Here is a 23,218-nt window from a genome sequence, read left to right as displayed (position 1 = left end):
CGCGCACCCGTTAACCCGGGGCTCTTCCTCAGAGCAAAGGCTTTTTCACTGCTCTTAAGGGACGGGCCGAGGAAGAAGGAGCTCAAATGTTGTTTTCTGAAAGCTGTTTAACGCGTTAGTTCAAAAACCGACCCTTTGTGTGAAGAAGGGCCCGTCCTTTGGAACCCAACGACGGTTCTCGGTGGTCAGAGAACGGCTGCAACGTCAGAGCAGCCACTTCTGCTTCTCTTCCAAAACAGAAGAGAAGTTCAGTCTTAACCGCCTGGCGCTTCCTCCTGCCCTCCCTCGAGCGCTGCGCCGGGACCTTCGGGTCAGCAGAGCTCGGGAAGGGCCCCCTGGAGCGCCCGTACCCACTGCGCCCCTCGCCCGAGCCTGAGGGGTTGGGTCCCACACATTTCAAACCTTGCTGGTTGCACGGAGGGTGAGGAGGAAGGCGAAGTGCTGTCTCTTTAAAGATGCCCTTTATTATTATTATTATAATTATAATTATTATTATTATTATTATTATTTTCCCAGTGGTTGCCTACAGATAGCTGTAGGCGGTGAGAGATTGTGTAGATTACGGTAAATCAGAATGAAAAGGTAGATTTTGTGTAGATGCATTTGTCTGCTGTAATTTTTTATATATATTAAACTTACTGTAATTGTACAGTTCATTTCTGTTGTAAACATCATTAAACCATTTTCCAAGTGTTTTAACATGTATGCGCTTGTTTGTGTTCTGTCAATGTGTCGGGGCAGGCAGCCCCCTTCTCCTGGTGCACCTGCCTTGGCCCACTGTGGGCAGCCCAGGCTGCCAGCAGCTTGTCTGCTTCAGCTCTGCTCCCTGCCTCTGCACCGTGCTGCAATAATAATCTTCGTTCTGCAGGGCAACTGCCCCGGCTGCATTGCTGACAGGCACTCACAGCACAGCCTTCTAAACCCTGCCTGGGGCTGCAGCAAGAGGAGAACAACGCATCCATCGATGCTGGGGCTTGAGGTGCTGTCCCAGCATCGCTTCCCGCATCCTCCCAGCTGATGCTGGGGAAACACCGACCCCAGCAGCTGGCCAAGGAGACCACATTACCACCATGCAGCAGTGCACCGTGCACACGTGGGTCTTTGACACTCACTTTATTAATTCATCAAAAATGCATTATGTTATGGACTTAACTGCCATTTTGGAATAATACCTGCATCTTTTAAGAGGAACCAGATGAATTCAGCTGGTTTGGAACTGCATTTATGTATTGGCTTTTATACGAAGAATCCGTTTCCCAGAAGTGACAGTTTTATTTTTTCCTGACACAGCCGTCGTCCCATAAGCTCTTACAAAGGGAGGTGGCTGCAGCGGTGCTGGTTGTAGGTGTTGTGAACAATGTGACGGGGCAGAAGCTCAGCAGGTGCAGCCCTCTGCCACGTGGGAGGGGTGAGGTTCCTGGCCTTCCCAGCGTTTCTCATACTCGGAGTCCATTCTCATTGTCACTGCAGCACTGCTGGCTTCTGCCTTCCCAGGCATCTCTTGGCCACCGCCTGGCTCTTAGCACCTTGTGCTGTCTGCATGGCACTTCCTCTTTTGTTGGAGTTCAGGTCTTGTTTGATGTCAAAGAGCTGGCACCCTTCGCTGCACTGACACCACATCACTTTTCACAGTTAGAGAAATAAAAATTGTCCTCTGCTGCAGCAGTTTTTAAAAGGCAAATTTAAAGCAGGAGGCTGATTGTCAAATGGCGTGAAGATAAACACTGCAGGAAATGACAGCCCTATTGCTAACGGGAGTCCTTAAATGCTACGAGCCAGCAGCTGTGTGTCTTGGTGCCCCCAAAAGGTGAGGAGGAGCTACAGAAACAGCTGTGTCAGGAGGTGGGGACTGCTCACGAGTCTTGCAAAAACAACCTAATAACTACTGGTGGGAAACAACTTTACAGGTATGTACACTTCAGAAGCTAAAGCTTGCGGTTACATTATTCCACAGGAGGAGAGAAGGAACCTCGGTGCACCAACCCGAGTGGATTGTTGCACTGAGGAAGTACACAGTGCTTGTTTTGTTTGGGATGAAAAAAGCTTTCCCCTTCACCCCCTCTCCCTCCCCCCAAGCGTGTGGGCATCCCTCGCCGCTGCCCATCCCCCACTGTGACTCCCGCTTAGCGGGGGGGCAGGGGCTGCATTTGGAGAGCATCGTACGTGTCCTTGGTTGCTGCGCTGAGCCCCTGAGAAAGAGAGAAACAGGTGAGGAGAGGGCTTGGTTCTCCAGAGATGGCTGTCAGCTCAGGAAGAAGATGCTGGGGCTGGCAGAGCATCGTTGTTGTTTTTGCTTCTTACAGAGGTTATTTTTTAACTCATGAGCATTTCCTCAGTCTCGCTGTGGTGTCACTTACCTGGAGGCAGGATGCAGCCTGAGGAACTGTAAGCAGCACACGGCTGCAGCAACTCATTCTGACCGATTTTGCCAATCTTTAGAGTATATTTTAACTGCATTATTGACTGTTAAGAGCCAGCAAACTGTGAACTCTGCTGACTAAGACGTGAAACCCTGAACAGTATTCTCAGGGCTTCTCCATAATAACTTGGACAGGAAGGCAGATGCAATGGAGGCTGCAGTTCAACTGCACAGATAGATGAAGGGGGCAGCTGTGGATGTGTTGCCTACCTGGTAAACAGCCTCGTTCCCTTTTCCTCGCCGCCGCTGCTGCTTTGGGGAGGCAAAACAAGCAGAGATCAGTGCTTTTCCCATTTCACCAAAAGAAAGAGAAGGCTGAGTGCTCCCATCCTGAACTGCGGATACATTGAGGGAGAGCCTACTGGTGAATGCCACCTGGGCTGTGCCACCCCAACCTGCTGCAAGGGCCATAGAAGGAGAGAATTAGCAAAGGAAGTTATTTTGATGTGATTTTCCTGCCATACTGCTGTGATGCTGCTATTTCCTGATTCACTGCAGGCCAGGAGGTGTGGCAGCATTCCTGCTACTTTGTGGGCTGAGAGCACACCCGAATAAACAAGTCCATGTGATTTGAGTTGCTGCTACACGTCAGCTGGCGCCTGAGTGACTCTGCCCACTCCTGAGACGGGGGCTGTAAGTTCCTATCTCTAACTCATGCTTTACAGCATCAAGGTGGGAACCCAGGATGGCCGAGCTTGCAGACCTGGAATGGAGGCTGTGTGCTAGGCCCGTGGCTGGCCATGACCAGCCTGCAGCCATGGCCCCAGGAGCATTTCCTGTGTGATACAGATGGCAGAGAGCAGTGCCCACCCCAGTTAACGTTGCAGCAGGCTGTTGAAGGGTCGTGTGTGTAGAACGAGGGAAGGCTTTGTTTTCCTCCTCACTCTGCTGGTAATAGAAACACTCATAAGTAAAACCAGGGTGAAACTGCACAAATTCACAGCTCACAAACTGAGCCTGAATATGAACAATAAAAATGTTTTAGAACAATTAAAAAAAAAACAAACAAACAAAACAGGAGGTGTTAAATATTGGTGTTGTTTCATCATTTTTCAATGCTAAGCTTTCTCTTGAAATCCCCTTTTTTCTCTTCTCAGAGGGAAATCAAAGGTTACGTGTAAGACACTTAGACTCAAAATAGAACCTGTGTAGGTCACAGCAATTTTTCATTTTGCCATAAACAGCATACCGAGATGGCCTCTTTACAACACAGGCATCCCTCCCCCAGCAGCGAGCTCACTGAACTGAAGCTGTCCCCTTGTCACTATCCTTGGACACAACAGAGCTGTTCTCTTATAAATAATAGAGAAAATGTGCAGGGAGGGAAATGTTCCCCCAATTCCCTGTCTGCAGACAAGCGTGCAGTGCCTGCAGGTGCTGACTTGTGGCTATAGGGCAGAGCAGACGCGGTGGCCCACGGAGAGACACTGTGAAACTCCACCTCAGGGCTGCCCTGGAGGAAAGTAAGTGCTCAACGGTGCTGCGACCTGAGCTTTGCAGCCCTTGGAATCAGGCATTTCCTTCAGGTATTTCTCATTCATCTCGGATGACGACTGAGGTCACTGCCAGACTTTTTGTGTGGAAAGTTGCAGTGTTTCCCCCTTGACATTACTCAGTCTCCTCAGGAATACAACAGCTGTGTATGGGCCATGTTTCTAATGCCAGTGGCACAAACCTCGTCGTCCAATCCCCAACAGGCTTTATGGCTGCTGTAACTGTAGCTTCATCTCTTTCTGCTATACCTATCTCACCGGGTACTACAGGAAATAGATAACTGCCCTCAGCTGCAGGCTCTCTCACACAGGGTTGCTGCTCTGCAAGGGAGCAGCAGTGAGCAACACCTACCCCCCCTCCCTGTAGGAGGGACTCACCTCTCCCTTCTTCCCAATCTCACTGTATGCCTCGCCCATCTTGTCCTTCTGCAGGGACTGCAAGAAAGAGGGGGAAGGTGTCAATGTCAGAGAAAAGCTAACCCAGTCCCCATGTGCCCACGCTCCACTCCTACACGCCTGGGACTGCCGCCAATGACCCAGCCTCAGTGCAGAACTATGACCCCATCTGGAGGAGAGACAGTGGTGGGCTTGGCTGATGTGCAGGAAGCATAAGCGAGGCACCATCAGCTCTGCTCAGCAGCACCACACTGTCTCCAACAATTGAAATGAAGAATGATGACCAAATCATTTAGCTACACTGGCGCCACGTACTGCACTGCACCAAAACTCTCTGAACAAAACCTTCAAGCAGAGTTTGCTCAGGAGACAAAACCCAACACACTGCTGTGGTCCAGGGACAGAACAGTCTTTAACACAGTAGGGTGAGAGGTAAGAGAGAGGGGCTCTCCCTTCCTCTGTTCCACAGGCTCACAACCAGCACTGATCAGAGACTGTGAATCAGCCTTGGGAACCAAAGCTCACTTCTCAGCAAGCACTGAGCACCTGGATAGAGCCAGGGTGAGATGTGAACACAGGTGTTCGTGGCTCTGTCCTTCATAGCACTGGCCACATCACATTTCACCAGAGATCAGTCTATCAAGTGATCCTTAAGCAGCCATCCCCAACCCTTAGTTCTCTACTCACAGAGTAAACGGTGTCGTGGGGGTTCTTTCTTCTCTGCTGTAAGAAAAAGGAAAAAGTTGCCCAAGTGTTGCACTGCTGCTGTCCACCACCCATACGAGCCTGTGGTTTGCTCTAAGGCCCAGCTACAGCTCCATGGACACAGCCAGTTGGGCCCACCTCACCTCCACCCAAAAGGCTCTGTTAACTCTTAACTGTTCTCTCGTCCTCTGCTCGACCCCCCCCCAGCTGCCAGCTGCAGGCATGCCCCACAGAAGGTTTCCCCTCCCTCTTCTTCTGAAGCTGCTGGGCTCTGCAGCGGAAGCAGTTGCTCTGGCTGCTGCTTGACACTGTTGCTGCTCGCCTGGCAGCATCACATGCAGAGTGCAAACGAAACATTCATTTCCACCTCGCCTGCCCCGCATCCGCCCGGGCCGGGTGTCACTTCCAGCGGTGTGGCTGTGAGTTCTCAGCAAAGCCGTGGGGGCACAGATCAAAGGAGAGGGGGAGGTTTACTTTTGTCCCCGTGAGGCTGCCAGCGCCACAGCCGCCGCATGGGTTGTGCCATTCCCTCCCAAGGAGGACCCCGTGACTCGCAAACTGGTGCTGGGCGCACGTGTGTCTGAACGGTGGTCAGATGCGAGGAGGAAGGCACTGGATTCAGAAAGTAGAGAGGGGATGTGGGAAGAAGCTACCTCGTGTCTCCCGCCCTTCTCAAGGTCTGCGCCTCGCCTGGTGCCCAGCACATCGTATTCATCTCTGTGCCCACGGGACAGTTTCTGAAACGAGAAAGGAAGAAGCAGTGGTGAATGTCGCAATCACTAGAAAAGAAATAGAGCGTGGCTTAGCACGAGAAAATAAATTACCCAGCTTGGAGTCCAGCTCCTTGAGTATTGCAAAAAGTTTTTTTTTACCTTTTAATTTTTACTTTTCTTTCAACAGAATTGTCTACAACAAAGCTATGGAAGCCAGAAAGAGTGGTCCGTGCAGCAGAAAGCCGCAAACTGTTTACATCAAGAAACTTTCCAAGCAGAACTGGGCTGAAAAAGAGCAGGAGAGAAAGGGAGACTGAATTCCATGTCCTCTCTCCCACTGGTGGTTGTATGTACAAGACCTTGTTAGTTGTTGTTTTTGTTTGACTTTGCAGAGCAGCTCATCTACATCTGCATCAAGTGGATGCAGAAGTCACACATCTCCCATCTGGAAAAGGTTACCTTGGAAGAGGGCAAAGGAGAGATTTCAGATGAGAAGAGCACAGTTATACTGTACTGAGTATCAGTATCCAGTGCTATTGGAAAGGCGACAGGTGGTAATTTAAACTGAAAACAGAACATTAGTTTTCATAAATTACACAGTTAAATGGTGGAACTTGTCACAGGATGTGGCTACGGTCAAGAGTGTGAGAGAAAAACAAAAATAAAAACAGAAATCAAGGCAATCAGATGTATAGCCAGAATTCAATGCTACCATGAATAAGTTCATCTAGGAGGCTGGGCAGGTGCTTGTGTCCATCCTCTCATGACAGGGAGAGCCTCTGATGCTGTCTGTGGCCAGGCCACAGGGTTGGGTGGGCCTCCAGTACGGCCTCATGCAACAGCCCCGGTCAGCTTTGGTTTTCCTCCATATAACTCTCCTTCTAACTGCTATGCTGCACACCTGGGTGCAGTGCTTTCATCAGCTGCTTCATCCCACATTTTGTTGATCCATGGGCAACTCACTGAATGCCCAGAGAGGTAGAACGACTTAGAAGAAGCACACATAACACAGCAGATACTTACATTATACACATCATCCTGGCCCAGCAGCAGCTGTGGTTCAGAGGACTGGCTAAGCTGGAAGAGAAGCCATACCGTGAGCAGGGGATCATAGGCTTCTGTCCTTTCGTTCCTTCTCTCCTCTTGTCAGAAGCTGGGCAGCCCACACACAGTGGCACTGATGGAGCTGCAGCAATACAAATCCTGCTCCACACAGGACTGATAAGCAGTTAATTGTTGCAGGCAGAAAGGGCAGCATGAAGTCAGTGAGAGCAGCTCCTTCGCGCTCTACTCTTTTTGGAGAGTGTTATGCTGCACTCTGTATTGCCTTAATCTTACTGAATCATTATCATACATTAAATCTTTCTTAAAAAAAACAACCTTCTAGTTGAGTTTGCATTTAGACCTAGGATAAATCTGATTTTCCTTTAAAAAAAAATAAAATTATAGTAATTACAATTTACCCACTCCATGCTTTCCCTTTGACAGGGCCAGCAATTTACCAAGCATCTTCTATTAACAGAACCCAACATCAGCCACACTGTCCATAAACAAAAGGCCATAACAGGGCTGTACTTTTGGCAAAAGCCACCACAAAAAAACTCCACTGAGCAGGAAGCATAGTGAGAGATGCTACTCCTTAGGAAATATATAACTTCTAGGTTTGGGTCAAGACAAAGAGCTGCCCAGAAGATGCTCCACTGGCCTAATGGAGCTTCATGACAATGGTGTTTCAGCTCTGCTGCTTTTGGCTGAAAGCCTGGCATTACATATGGCTTTCCTGCTTCCTTCCTCCCTGCAGCAGCTTCCTTGTTACAGCTCAGCACCACGCACCTCACCAGCATACAGCGGAACAGACCAGAAGCACAGTGAGCATGCTGAGGACTATAGGCAAGGGCATGTCTGCCTTCTGAGACATTTTGCTACTTTCTTCATGAACTTGGCATTGTCCTGAATTTTCTGCACACCCTCTCTTCTCTTTCCAACGACAAAGCTGCAGAAGAAACCACATCACCAATCATTTCCCAACTATTCTGTCCAGAATCTCTGACTGCGTGCATAACTGTGGCATCAAAGTACTCTCATGTAGTTCATACACTTTCCCTTCACTCCTGAACCCTCAGACAGCATTTGCCCAAGATACTCAGGTTGGTACCAGAAAAGGAGAGGGAAAAAAAAAAAAAAAAAGAGAAGAGAGAGAAAATATTAAGCTCTTATTCTAAGAGACGTGCTTCCTGCTTCCACCCCCATTTTCCAGCTCGGCCCACCAGGCTAGCACCACAAAAGCCAAATGCATCAGTGTTTAGATAGACTGACCTTAGCTTTCACAAAAAGGGCCGTGATGATGACTGCGTAAATGAAGAGGAATCCATCAAGTAAGTAGCAGAGTCGGGGATCTGTCAGTCCAAGAACTGTTACAGCATCTGCACAGAAAGACCACATACATCAACAAATAAGGCCATGTGCATCAACACGTGCTTGACAACATACATGTGGCAGTGCAGCACAGCACTTTGTGAAGCGAAGCCAGTACAGAGGCAAGTCTGCCTGTTTGCAAAGGAGATGGAAATCTGAACGAGGATCATAGAACAAATGAGCCTGGAAGGCAGCAATGGACGTCCAACCCAATGGGGTCACTTGGAGCAGGCTGCCCAGGTCCTGTTCCTACTGAGCTGCCTCTTGTTGGGAGGATCCCTTTGAGAGTTAAAAAGAAAAAAAAAAAAAAAAGAACATCTAAAACTTTGCTGAGGAAGAAAATCTGCAAATGCCCTAAGTGAGAGCTCAATAAAACTGCTCCTCAGAAGATGCTGGTGTTAATTTCATAGTCCACATTCGTGACATATTCGTACCCCAACCACATCAAGCAGAGCACAGCAATGCTGATGGTTTTCAGCAGCTAGAGCTAATTAAATTGCTCCTGTATCAGAAAACGTGCAGCAAGCTCGAAGATGCAGCTGAAAAATAAAAACAATTCAGGTCAAGAAGCCAAAGTAAATATGGATCTAATACGCAGCTCCAAGACCACTGCCAAAGGAAAGGTGCATTTCACAGTTATTAAAAAAATCACTTAGAAATGAATCTGAGGCATGCTTTGTACAGACAATTGGAGGGAGTTCAAAAGAGGAAGATGAGAATGATCAAGAGCCTGTGAAACCCTTCTACGGAGATAAATTGAAAAGAATTGGTATGATTCATCTCCATCCTAAGGTGAACAAAGTATGGCAATTCCTATTAACTGCATGTGATGGATAGCAGTTGAACCACTTAATGCACTACTTCAAGGCACTCAGTTACTCCTGCGCTGAGAGCAGGGCTGCTCTGTGCAATGGGCTTTTTCTCCAGTCCATCCAGTCACAATGGAGATTTCATCACATTTGCAAATGCCATCTGGGCAGTGCAAGGGAGTCTCCTCTACAGAAATAGAGCTAATGGTGACAGTCTGCAGCACCGCTCAAGGATGCTATCTGTATAAAGCAAGGCTGCAAATCCATGCCTGGAAACTCAGTAATCCAATTGTATTTTGTGAAGTAGAAGATCAAATCACTGCTCCCACCAAGAAGCTCACTTGTGATGCCAACTAGAGACAGCCGAAGGAAAAACACATTTCCAGACACCAGGTTTGTTTTAAGTAAGGATCTGCATTCCGTTTTTCAAAAATTATGCTTACAAACAAATCTCTGGAAGTAAAGTAAGACTAAGATCTTGGATTGCCTTCCTTCTTCCCCTCCCATTTTCTACAATTTATAAAATTGTAGATTGAATTCATTCAACATTCAACAATAACCACTGCGTTACTCTCAGGATCATCAAACCTCGTGTACATGGGGTAAATGGAGACACAGAGATGCAGATATTTGCCTAACACCACGCATCATGTATTAACCCAACCAACTGAAAGTAGCTTCCACGAATTCTTCTGGAGATTCAGAGGATAATACTTAGTCCAGTGCTGGTTCAACACAAAACCAGCCTCACGGTGCCCCGTGCACCACAGTTTTCCAGTGCAAATTTCAGCAGTCCATTAAAATGTAGGAGGATATTAAAGCAAGATGTCTAAACATGGGCACAGTGCTGGAGAAGACTTTTTCCATCAGCACATCATCACATGTTTATGAAACACAGCACAGACACAAGCTGTGCTTTGGCCATGTTCAGCATTACAGTTTGCTGTTTTCCTTGGCCTTAAAACCAAGGAGCAAAACATGAATATTATTAGGATTGTTGTTGTAAGACTGGATGCTAAGCAGCAAGAATAATTACATTTGGGAAAAAAAAAATAAAAAATCAGGTCATTGATTCCCACTTCTTTATGCCAAAAGTACATAATGCATTATATGCATCCTTATGCATTTTGGAAACATAAGGTCAGGATAAGATGCTTTAGGAATGTGGCAAACCCATCATATTTCTGCTAGGATCCCTTCCAGGGAGGCACTATCACCAACTTCAAGCACTGCAATTTTCCTCTTGATTAATTTGAGAAGAAATAGATTTAGAAAATGGAAATGAGGATAATTTGACCAAACGCCAAACACTTTCCAGCTGATTTGCTGAAAGAAGACCAAATGTGTGCAAAAAACCCAATGACCTCCCATTTCAGACTGAAGGTGAAGAAGTTAAACTTTTTGCCCACCTTGAACAGAGCAATCTTTATGCCCTCGGAATCTTTCCAGAGCGTTGTCGGAAACAGAACAGAGGGGAATGCCTTTCTCATCTCTGGAGGGGGACTCCTCACATACCCAAACAGTCAGTCATTCTCAGAAAAGCACTGCTTTCACTTCTCGCTTTTGCGAGAACTTGGTGCAAAGGGCTTTCCTGAAGCAAAACCTGTGATGCCTCCTAGAGACAGCAAACCAAGCACACTGCGATGGCAGGACCCGGATATTCAGCAAGCTCAGCCAACAGATGTAAACTATGAAGCTCCTCCAGCTTTTGTAGGGGTTTTAGATGAGACCCATGCTCTTTTACTAGACTCATATTCAACAGGGATAGCAGAAGTTCAGTCTAGTTAATGTAAAAGATGTTCCCTGCTTTAACTTTTGTATTGTTAAGTATCCAGAGAGGCAAGGCTTACCACTCAAATGGTTATTACTAGCTTTCTCACTGCTTCCCCTAGAGATTTCTGCCTGAGCATCCCACAGCATAACTCACTCCAACCTGACTTCTATTGGGCAGCCTTGTTGCTACTCTTTTTAAAAGAGTTCAGCTTCTAAAACCAAACACATGCTATGGCACACTTCTCAGAAGAACTCAGTCTACGCATCTTGGTTCAGTGGGAATCCCACAGTCTACGCGCAGCAAGGCTGAAGGCAGAGACACCAAATCAAGCACAAGATGCTTTTAATCACAACCAGAGGCATTTGTCTGTTGGGTGCAGCAGACATTCCCCTGGCACTTTAAAGTTAGACTTTACAAAGAGCAAACAAAGCACAAAGTTGCTAAACAGCTTGCAAGTAACTCATGGCCCATGGCTCCAGTAATCAAATATACTGATAACATGAAGAGCGATTCCTCAATAGAAGATTCATAAAGCCCTTCCCACTCATCGGTGCATTGCTCTTCTCATCTCAGGGCTAATGCAGGAAGGGACTGCTTGGATTTCATGGCTCATACCAAACCAAATGCAGAGATGCACAAACACAAGAGACATAACAGGACTGTTCTGTCTCAGAATGAACTCAAATCCAACACATTTGATCAGCTGCAAGCAGACAAGAAAAGGAGGGAGCTTTTCCATCACAGCACAGCAGTCTGAAGGCTTGAGGTGCCGGAGGGAGGATTGTAGCTATTTGCAGACACCAGTGAGGCCACGAGTGATTCCTTGCACTGCAGCCAACACAGTCCAAAGCTGCAACAATTACAGGAACCCCCCTGGAGGTACAGTCGGGCAAATCCGTGATCATACATTCATCACTGCTAATCCTATTGGAATGAAAACCAGCTTTGCTTTCCTTTCCTTTCTCCAGGATCAGTTTTCATCTAACTCACTAACAGCACAAGACCTATCCCATGCCAAAAGAGCGAGCAACAGAAAGGACAGTAAACCTGTATAATGAATGCCATCCACTGTTTTTAGTTAAGCTTATAGCAACGCTTTACAAAACTTGAGTGGCTGTCATCCAAGCCTGCAGAAAGCTTTCAAGATTTACTTTAGGACATCCATTGGGGCAGTCCAGGTTAGACACTCTCAAGACTTGCAGAGTTTCAAGATGTTTCGTTGCAGTCTCTTTACAAACCTGTGCTTCCAAAAAGGCATCTCTGCTGCTGAGAAAATTACCAGAGAAGCTTGCTGTCGGGCAGAGAAGTGGTTAAATCACCTCACAGCAGCAGTGGTGGCATCAGGTTATGGGCAGGAAGGAGGCTGTGCCGGCCCTAACGGCTGGGGCTCTGCACAGCGCAGCTACAAGCGCTGGGGTGGGAGAGGCTGAGCGCAGCTCTTCCCATCGCAGCCAGTCCTCTGCTGCCAACCTGCTTAGTGAGGGGATGTTTGTTTGTGTGGCATTCTGACTGCTAGGAGGTGGCACACATGTAATGGCACTTACGGACAGAGTACAAAGCAAGGTTGGTTAAGGGCGTTGGTTTAATATTAATTCCCTGCATTTTGTTGTTGTTTTTTTCCAGCATCGCTGGCCAAAGCTTGGTCTCTTTCCAGTGACCTCGAACACTAAGCCCTGCAAGGGTCTCATAAAGAGAGCCAATGGAAGAGCAATCACAGCATGGAAACATTCCCACAAACAACGCCTGTGTCCTCGAGAGAACCCTTCAGCAAAAGCTCTTAGGACAAATGCTAACTCCAGAACCTCTTGCAAGATCCCCTTTGGAAAAGACAAATCACTTCTTCCCCTTCCGGCATGTCTTCTCCTCTAATTTGTGTGCATTCACATCTTAACAGCGTGGACAAACTACGTACATAAAATATGGCAAAGTAAAACATTGCTAAAGAGAAGAGACTATAAATTATCAGGGCATGGGGTATGGCTTTATGTCCCTGGTAATACTTAGCAGGTGCAGTCTGCAGTCCACCACCAGGTGATATAACTGTGATTGCTCATCCTCCCATCACTACGTTTTGTTATAATCCATCCCAAGGTACTTGATCTTGAGTACCTTACCTCAGGTTGTATTAAAGCATAAGGAAAAAACTGCTGTATTTTGAGATGTATCTCATCGCACACGGGTAGGAAATTGCAAATACAAAGAGAATAGAGAGACAGACAGACAGATTGACTGAATTGAAGACTGTTGGAAAGCAATGCATTCCTGTATGGGAAAAAAAAACAACAGAAGGGAAGAAGATCCTTATTACTAATGGCCCGATGCCGTGGCTTTATTTTGCCATCTTTAAGACAAGGATAACAAAAGTAATATTTTAGCTGTAAAAAATGTCAAAGTTCTCTCCAGCTCTCAGACACTGGGAAGTTTTTATCTTATTAATAAGAGAGAGAACCACGGCAAAAGCAAAGCAAGTGAAGAAAAAGGATCCCCCAGGTTCTCATCATAAAAAATTCCTGCATATTTACAGTATGAGCACAAGCCATTGTAAGTCAGTATTTGAGCCTGAGATGAAAGCAAAACTTTACCCATACCTACAGTGCATGCAACTAATATTAAAATTTATCAAGTTAATTCCAGTACCCAACATATCCATATCCAGCATGTACCATAGACATACATCTCTGTATCACCAGTAATAAATTATAGTGTTAGAGAGGTACCTGTTAGCCTTCAAACTACTTTGGTAAATAGTAGGCATATTCTGGTCATGCCTGCTATCCATTCTGGCAGCTCATTTCTGTTGTATTACCTCTACTTATTTATTTATTTTTTCCCAATTGTTAATTGGTTGTAACAGCTTCTATGCTGAAAATGAACACGAGAGCTTCCCAGCAAAGCTATCTAAAATTAGTAAGAGCACCAAATTTAAGAATCTAACAGTGAAGATTTAGGAAAAAATTAATTTCTATGACTGAAGGTTGCAACAGGCGCCAAAATTGTACTTTTTGTGAAACAAAATGGCACTGTGGGCTCTCTGTAAGAGCATTTATATTTTGCAGTTTTAAGCTTTTCAGTGTTGTCTGTTGTAGGCAGCCCGGGTAACCATGCTGTATTTAAGCTTACATTGCAGACGTATTAAAAACATGAAATCCTTTTCCCAAAGAGGCTCAGCTTCGGATTCCTCCTGCTAGCAGTAATTACAGACAATATTGCACAAAGTTCTGGCGACCAATAGCAATACTCTGGGTCAGCTTCTCTGAAAACTACAGGCTGCATTCTGCACTCCCTCTGTCCAGGAAATCTCCATCGATCCCTGCAAGCATTTCATGGTGAAGCAAACAGCTCATGTTCTGTATGCTGAAAACAGGATGGGGTGATGATAGCGAGGCGGTAAAGACCCTGAGATTTCATATGGTTCTTGAATGCACTGGTTTCGGAGGGGCAGGAGGAGATAGTATTTGGACATTTAACATGTTGGGATTATTAGTTCTTGTTTGTTTTTCTAAGGAAAAAAAAAACAAAATCAACATTCTACAGTAAGTCAATCAGTGAGTGCTAGAGTTGGGTATCAGCCCATCGAAACAAACACAGCAGGATCTATGATTTTTATACAACGAAGCATATATGGTGGTAGTAGTGGGACTTCAGAGCTTGATCTGTGTTTGCATTAAATGAAGAGCACACTGAATTATAGATCTATGAAGTCAGCATAAATGAGGAAAAAAACTAATGAAGTCACCCACCATACTAATTTGTATTCTGTCTTATACTCCAGCTTCAAATAATGTTCACTTCACTCCACCCCCCGGTTTTATTCTAATCCTTGAACTAAATGCCTGCTTGGCATTCCTAAATATGCTTCAGACCTTCTCCCATCCTCATGTCCCTGCTTAGCTCCAACCTAACCCACGGGTGGTACTTGCTGTGGATGCCCACCAGCCAGCTACTGGCAGCCACAACCCAGCAGGCCTGTGCAGAGCTCATGCTCCGACTTGGAGTTTGCAAATGCTGAATTTGGTGTTTGTCCTTCTGTCTAGATGCCATCGGTCCTCTGGCAACCTGGAGAAAGCTACTGGCCTGTTGCCTGGTTGCATAATGAGGTACAGCCATTCATAGCTGGAAAAGACTATGATCATCGATCTATGTCAATTTCATATACAGCACTGGGTTTACCCTATGTGCTTTTCTTCACAATTTTTCAGCAAAATATAATTTTCCAGAAACACTGCACACAGAAATCCTGTCTTGTTGCTTACAACTACATTTACCTTGTTTTGTTTTTCCTGGAGGAATGCCACAGCTACCTGTAGAGCATTTAGATTCCTTGTATTTCTTCATGGCATCTTAAAGCACAGTAGCAGCACTTAGTGACTAGAACAGATACAGTTTGCTGAACAAAGCTGTTCATATCTGAGAGTTTTAGTGCACATTTCCAAAGCAGTCACATAAGATGGGACGTTAACTTCACTCTCATTCTCTAAGTGTTGAATTATGCATTACACTATCACTGTGCTGATAAAATTGCTTGCAGATCTCACGAAAGATGTTTCTTTAAAGGGCCTTAATGCTGCTTCTAAAATGGATGAACATTTTCACATTGTATTTACTGTAAAAACCCCATCTCTCTCCACAAAAGCCTTATCGGGAAACCTCCGAGATGTGCAGACAAAGAAAAACTGCCTGGAAACAGCTTTTTTTTTTTTCTTTCCATGTGCAAGCGAGTTGGAATTTGAATGCAAGGGGAATTTCAACTATCTCAATTTTTCATAATACTCAGTGCTTAATGAACCTTTTTTTTCAGAACGCAGCATTGGAAAGGGCAGTTAAAGTGCTAGGTGGGGTGAAAGATGGCCAAATACCTGCAGGTGATGAATATTCCTCTACATGTGAAAAGGCTCTTCTTACTTCTGCTTACTTCTGCTGTGTACTCCCTATGAAAACCCTCCTGCTGCTGCTATCCATTGGGACTTCTTCCAGCCACAGAGCTGACTGCTGTACGTTGCACTACTTAAAATATGTAACAAAGAGCTGGGCTGTCCAGGCAATGCATTGGCTATAATACAGCAAAACAGCATTCTTCCTTACCTTACCACAAATGTTGTGTTTGTTTTGTTTCCTTTCAGGCTTTGTGTTGTTGTTTTTGTTTTTTTTAATTAGCTGTGACTAATCCATACTTCATTTTCACCCGGACTTAGCAGTTATCCCTTATGCAATACAGGGAAGATGCTGGGCACAAATACAGTGCCGAGGTGCAGTGCAGTAGTCTCACTTGTGCCTCTGGGAGTGTCTCATAAGCACTGCTACGGAATTAATTTCATTAAGCTAAGTGTTATCACACAGAATTAGCCATTAGATGTGCATTAATTGTTTCAACCTACTTAATGAAAGCTGTTCCAAGAAGTTACCCTGGTTTTAGAGAGAAAATACTACGAATACAGCTATTCAAAGTGAGGGCAATTAAGAGGATTATGTTCAGATTTATCGCATCAAAATGGAAGAAGAAATGTGCAATAAACAGCCCAGTTCTCTTCCCGCACCACTGATTCCAACAGAAGTTAGTTAGACAGGCCATTTAACTCAGAGTGCACAGGCTTAATCCCAAAGCAGGCACGCACACGCCTTCAAGGACGTGCAAGAAACAGGCACTGATATGCAACAATAATGAAAAGACACACAAAACTGTTCTCTCTAGCACAGTATTCATCACACAAGAATCTTTATTCACTGAACCAAACTAAGTCCGGGAGGTTTTGATGCCATGATATTGTGATATGCAAAAATAAAACTTTTCATTACTCTTTTCTTTAGATTTGCCATACGTGACCCTGCTTTTGGAGTAACTCCACTACTTATTCTTCTGCAATTCATATCCACATGCATTAAAGGTCATCAAAAACTACTGAAATAATCACCTTAAAAACATTATTTTTGTACCTCATATGTATATTCTGATGCATCAAGAAAAATTAATGATTGTTTACTCAAAGTTCTTTACAAGAGCAACATGAATGCAATTTATTGCAAGACAACAACAACAGAAAAAAAGTAGGAAGGAACATACAGTTCAGTTCATTGCAAAGGACCAAATGCATGTATCTAACTCCAAACAAGTGCACTGAGGAGGAATGCTGTGTTTGCAAGGGATACGAAGGTTGGGAGGAAAGCCCACATGTATCAAGCAAGAGAACTTTGACTTTGTAGATGGGAGCAAAGCGCTCTCCGATGTTGTTCAGAGCATAAAAATTAACAGAAAGCAATGGGGAAAAATTCACCATACATTTGTCCTTTCGGTCCATTTGCAGTGTAGATGTGACACAAGGTCTCTAGCCAACAGCTTCCATGCAACCACCTGAAATTTCTAGAATATGACTGCATCCGCTCATCCGCTGTCACACAGCAATTTGGTGTCTCAAACCATGTACATACATACAAATCTAATCTATAAGTGAGGAGACATTTTTTAAAATTGAGCAAATACACTGCTTCTCATATAGTGAAAAAACACCACCAAAAATAAAAATCACAGAAAAATAATAAGCAAAACTACATAGACCTGAAATAATTCTATATTACCAAAGGAGCACTGTAAGCCCCCTAAAGCTGAAATTTCCCTCTGCAAGCCTCGTTCTCCTTCATGCCTCACTGTTACACATCTCAGTCTCTATAGTTTATGTTCAAAATAGTAAAAGTCTCTAAAAAATGTCAGACCATGGGAGAGAGAAAGCATCTGCTCAAGTATTTTACCACCGTGCTCACAGAGATCCAAACCGTATGCTTTTAGGAGCAATATTCCTTTTCTATCACATTTCCAGCAATAGCTGCTATAATATCAGTAGCATATAAAGGAAAAGCAAACTAACTAGAAGACAAAAAACCAAATCCTAAGCAGAATTACTAAGTACTCTTTAGGAACAGTAAGTGAATGACAGTGTTACAGAGGGATTTATAAGCTAGGTAATGCTAAGCAGAGCATTGCTCTGAACATTCTGCTTCACCTAAAAGTCTTGGCTGACTGTGGCTTAGAAATATCCTCTTGATAGGCTGTCCAGAGCTTAGCATTTCTGCAGCTTATAAGAGATGGCAATAATTCTGCAGATGGTCGTGCTCACTGCAGAATAACCCGATACCAGGTATCACGCAGGATTAGAACGCATGCACAACCAATTTGTAATTTAAGGCATGACTAAGTAATTGAGCTAAAAGAGTCTTATTTCAGAGTTAGCTGTACTTTCTGTTTGTTTTTTTTAAATGAAGTGTCAGTAACTTATACTTTAAAAACAAAAGTAGTTCTGCTATGTGAATGTACCCCAGCAAATTGGAGCAATTGTAGTGAAGGGATTATAGCTGGCTCTACACAGGCTGGCTTCTAATCACAATCATACCTCTACAGCTACCTTCTGCAATCTCAGGGCAGACGAGCAATCAAGTTCTATGAGAACACAGGCAATTTGAATGTCACCATCCATGCAGTTGCCTGTCAGTGCTGAAATTGATAATAAAAGCTTTCATCAGCATTTTTAGCAACTGAGAGTAAAACTGTGAACTCACTGCACTGCCAGAAAGCCCAACTGCCTCTACTAATTACCTCAGAAATGTTTTGTGCTTATTCTGGTGTGCCCGATGATGCCATCCTTTACATGGAAAAAATGTCTAGCTGCTTTATTCACTAATTACTCACTTCCAACTAACACAGCAAAATTAATAGGTATGCATGTTTTCAGACAGGGATTGTATTTTAGTTTTGTTACTGAGCAGAAGTGTGGAAGTGAAAAGTCAGCTCGGCTCTCTGCTTGCTGTGTTGTAGAGAATGCAGCATTACTCTCTCAGTTGTTTGCATCCAACTCTTCAAGTTACAAATGCACACTCCAAGCCAAAAGAAAGGAATCCTAGCAGTGACAGCAGAACTTCGCCTACGTTTGTTTAAAAATGTGGCTCATAGCATTGAGGTGATTATAATGTTTGACAATCAGAACAATCCCATCCAAACAACTGATGCACAGATTTGCAAAGGACTTCACAAAAACCCCAACAACCCAAGAAGGAATACACTTCATGAAGAGAATCTTCATGGTCAAAAAGGACAGAAAAGCATAAAACTGACTGTATTCAATTATTTTCTCTAGTTATTTACAGACAGTTCCATTCCCTCCCGATCTTTAAAATTACCACGTACTGTGAAAGGTCAGACAAAATTGGACTCCTAAGTATAGAAACATTTGCAGTTTAATGATGCAGTGCTGACCAGGACAGTTCAAACAAACAAACAAACAACCACAAAACAGCCATGAAATCAGCTCAGGGCACCATTCTCTGCTTGCATCCCCTGCAGCCAATGCATGCTGGACATTACCCAGGCTGCTCTTCATAATAATTTCAAGTCAGAGTTAAGTGGAAAATGACTATGTTATTATCTCCTCATACTTCTGGCACCTATCCACTTGCTCACCTACACGTTACGGCTTTCCATCCTGACCACTAACTACCTTTTTATCGAATTTCATTAATAAAGATGCATTTTTCTCCACAGACAAGCTGAAACTTCTTTTTGTCCTCCTGTTACACTCTAGAGACGCTGCATTTTAACCAGAAAGGGTTGGATCTGTGTTTCTGTGGGGATCACTTATATCAGAATTCGACATTTTGCTTTCAGAAAGCCAAGCATCGTTTCTTGTTCCAGCTGTTCTTGCTGCTACATCTCAGTACAGCCTTGGAAAATCCTCCTGTGCCCAGTGTCCTTGCTCCCCTGGCATTCCACACCCTGCCAGCAGCAGGCTGGCCATGCTACTTTGAGAGCACCTCAGGAATGGGTTTCCTGGCCCATTGCTGGAGCTTTCTGTTTGCTCTCATCGGCCAACAGGCAGGCAATGGGGGCACCGAGGGGCCTGCCCCTGCATCTGCTCACCTCCGCCGCCACACAGCCCGCTGTGCTGCACGCCGCTCCCACAGCACGAGCTGCCTTCTTCTCTTTCACATCTCCATCCTCCGCGTCTCGTGGATAGATTAATATCAGTAAGGTCAAGTTTATTTTCTCTGTTGCGTTTCTTCAACCTTTCTTCCTTGTGCAAGACCACCGATTTCTCACGGCCCTTACAATATTAGGGAAATGAGCTATAAAACAGTTTCAACATCCTTTTTACACGTATTTGCTGAGAGAATCACAAGGGGCCACCTTTGCTTATCTGTCAGCAATCACAGTGTCTGTGCCCACCCAGTCTCCTCCACTTATAAGCTGCAGCAACCAAGCGGGGCTCATGGTCCCCCACTCACACACACCCAGCCCCTTTGAAGCCTCAAAACGAGACAGGACGCTTCCCTGAGACAGATACGGATCTACCCCTACACACCCGCCCCAGCAAACACACATCTGAGACTTTTGTTAGCAAAGACAGGCAATACCAGGTGCAACTGAGAAAGCACTTGCTCGAAGCTGCTGTAACCAAGCTAGAAATCATTACCTCAAAATAAAGACCACGTAGGAGAGGTCTTTTGATTTCAGGGCTCTCTGTAATCTCTCTTTCTACAGAAGGAAGCAGAGAAAAGAAGTGCTTGGCTGAAACAGGGCAACTCCAACATCACATTTTCCTTTCACCTGAGGCACAACACACCCTTTGCCTAAACTCATAGCCTTAAGGTGGTAGAAGTGGCCCTCTGAGCAAAACCACGATTCATCCGACAGGTCAACCCACTGATGAAAGAAAGTGGTACTTGGTCTACACCCTGCTTCTGCAAGGTGCAAGACGCTGGAGAAGGACTACACAGCTTTTCAGCCAAATACACACAGAGGCACAGTGCCAGCCCCACTACAGAGCACCGCACATCACATGTAGGGACTGGTTTTCCTTTGAAGTGCCTGGCTCCAAAGGAAGCCCTTTCAACACCCTGAAGGCAATACGTACGTGACGCAATCTTACACACCAACGCCTTTTTTTTTTTCTTTTTTTTTAAGCAAGATTGTGATCATCAGAGGTTGTTTGTTTGCTTGCAAAACATGGCTGAGTTGTCGCATTCATCTGTGAAATGAGCAACCCCTGGAAAGCTCAACAGAGAGAAGTGAAAGCGATGCCTTGACATCTAACACCATGGGCTCTGCTGCCTGAGCTGAGAAAATCAGACTCCCGGGAAAGAAAACCACTAAATACGCCTGTGTTGCACAGCCAGACCAGGATGCAACAAGGGCAGCCCCAGTGAAAATGCTGCCCGACATGCTCAGACAAAAAGGAAAGGCTACAAGGCTTGGTGAGCTTTGGTTTGCTTTGGGTTTTATAAAAAGCAAAATATAGATCTCTTGTCAGAAGGCAGCTTTGACTTTGGAATTGAAAAATGAAATTGCCAGAGGGAAAAACAAGTTCACATCCACAAAGAGTAACCACCAATACATAGATACTCTCCCCCTCTTTTATAAGAAACACCCAGAATAGAAGCACGTATTTTCTGATTATTTCTTGCCAACTCCCACTCCTTCATAATGAGCAACTGGAAGGTTTCAATCTGAATAACTGACTTTAAAAGATTTAGGGAAATATAGCTCAAGTTATTATGTCAAAGGGCAAAAAAGCCCTGCTTTTGCTCTCTGCAATACACTGTATTGGTTCCCATGAGCAAGCAACAATTTTGAACATGTAGGAATAAAACATGGCTTCCTACAAATGTTTCATGCACTGTCATTTCAAAGTCATAATAAACACTCAGAAGGTTAAATTCTTATTGTATGAGGCTGGGCTAAAACTTTCTCATAGAAATAAAGGTAACCACAAAACATAACACTGCCCATAGAGCTGTGGTATTTTAGAACAGCAGGTATGAGCTGCAGTCAGAACTGCAGAGGCATTACACGGTGTTTGCAAGAAAAGGTTTGAAGGTCTTTTGCACAATCAAAAAGATTAAGGCACACAGTTGCAAACATGTAGCAGAGTTTAAATAATCAAAACAAAAACCTACATTGAACTTTTGAAAACATCTTCAGTTCAAGAACACCTTTTCTCTTTTCCCATTATTTTGCATTAATGCTGCCTCAGATCATCCTGCTCCTGAAACTACCGACTTCAACGACAGATAAATGGAAAGAAATAGAGATACAACAGGATTCTCCTCTGATTTCATCTTCCAGTAATGTAGGACTTGATTAAATCAATGACCATATTCAGTCTGAAAGAGGTCCTTAAGCCTTTTGGTTCGTCCATTGCCATTTTGCTTTTGCACACGGGCTACATAATTGCTGTACTCCCCGTTATACACCAGGGTTGTTTGTGCATGTATATGTACACATATATATGTATAAGGAGTGTGTTGTGGATGTGAATGCACAGAAGTGCCTGTGTATCTGCTCCCCAGCCATGCTCATGGCAAGTTGCTAACCTGAGAGAGGAGGACGCAGCAAAGATCACTCACGTAGCGGCAGCTTTCAACCAGGCAGATACATATTAAAGAAAGAAAGAGCTCACCAAGGAAGGGAGGCACTTACCCTGCATGCCATGTTGTAGGAGAGCTTCCCTGCCTTCCCCGCACAGATCAGAGGGTGCCAGGACCGCAGCACAGAGGAAGTCACACCACCTTTGAAATGGGTCCCAGCACAGTACTCCCACCTCTCGTGGTTTCCCTCGGCGGGGTCCCTTCTACTGCTCCGTGCTGGGAGAGCAAGCTGGCTGCTGAGAATGCACCCAGGTCGAGTGCATGGACTGGCCCTGCAGTGGACAAGCCCTGAAGCCGCAGAGAGCAGCTCAGCCCAGGGCAGCCGGCAAAGCCCCACCTGCCTGAGGGGCTGGGCTGCTCTGCTTGTCCAAAATCTAAGTTGTGCTGGCTGTGCAAGAGAGGGTTCCTTCTGAATGGCCTCGGTCTCACTGGCAGGCCTATGGGGCCAGCCAGCCGTGTCAGAGACAACACTAATATGTCAGACAACATGGATGGGCTGATAACCATACCTGCATACCAGCCCAGTTTAACCCACCACTGTGTATTTAACACTTGCTCCAGTTCTTGTGTTATTGTAAGCAAGTATAAATTCCAGGTTTCCATTTGTACCTTCCTTTATAACACTAAGATCCTGACAGAAAAACATAGCATCCTCTGTTTTCTTTCTAATCAGTCTTTGCCACCCATGCTCCAAGTTCTTCTGGCATTATAAAGTCAAAACCAGATAAAAATAATGTACGTATTTTTCTGAGGATGCAAATTAAGAATGTGGGCAATTACATGAACCCTCAGAAGCCAAGGTTTGAAGAAAAATTACCACTTCTGTAAGACACACAATAAAATTCATGATTTAAAGACGGGTCAGAAAGTTATTCAGAGGTTAAAAAAAATATCAGGTCAGCAAATGGAGCCTGTACATTTGATCTCAAGCTATTAGAGAGAGTGCGTAGTGCTCTACAAGTAGTAGTTAGTACCTCCATTGCATGGAGAAGAGAACCATAAAAATCAGTTGTTGTCTTTATTCTCAGAATTTATTTACAACGTTCCCAGTTTGTGTAGCTGTGAAGCCTCATCACCAGAACCACAGA

The 23,218-nt window shown here is 44.8% G+C and overlaps 1 protein-coding gene across 4 annotated transcripts in view; it reads right to left on the bottom strand.

Annotated features, from left to right (window-relative positions):
- Positions 1–1,098: 1,098 nt before the first annotated feature.
- CD247 (CD247 molecule) overlaps positions 1,099–23,218 on the bottom strand; it is a 46,563-nt gene continuing 24,443 nt past the window's right edge. The window contains exons 2-8 of one of the 4 annotated variants that reach the window (XM_052703473.1): positions 8,043–8,149; positions 6,750–6,803; positions 5,667–5,750; positions 4,996–5,028; positions 4,291–4,347; positions 2,630–2,671; positions 1,099–2,189 (exon numbers count right to left, since the gene is read on the bottom strand). In XM_052703473.1, coding sequence (XP_052559433.1) covers positions 2,124–2,189; positions 2,630–2,671; positions 4,291–4,347; positions 4,996–5,028; positions 5,667–5,750; positions 6,750–6,803; positions 8,043–8,149 — 443 coding nt within the window. In that variant the 3' untranslated portion in view covers positions 1,099–2,123. Of the gene's footprint in view, positions 2,190–2,629; positions 2,672–4,290; positions 4,348–4,995; positions 5,032–5,666; positions 5,751–6,749; positions 6,804–8,042; positions 8,150–23,218 lie in introns of all 4 variants that reach the window. The other 3 variants (XM_052703482.1, XM_052703453.1, XM_052703463.1) reach the window with 3 other exon arrangements.

The sequence above is a fragment of the Tympanuchus pallidicinctus genome, unplaced genomic scaffold, assembly GCF_026119805.1.
Source record: "Tympanuchus pallidicinctus isolate F22 unplaced genomic scaffold, pur_lepc_1.0 scaffold10, whole genome shotgun sequence".
Lineage (NCBI taxonomy): Eukaryota > Metazoa > Chordata > Aves > Galliformes > Phasianidae > Tympanuchus > Tympanuchus pallidicinctus.
This window is presented reverse-complemented; position numbering and strand designations above follow the sequence as displayed.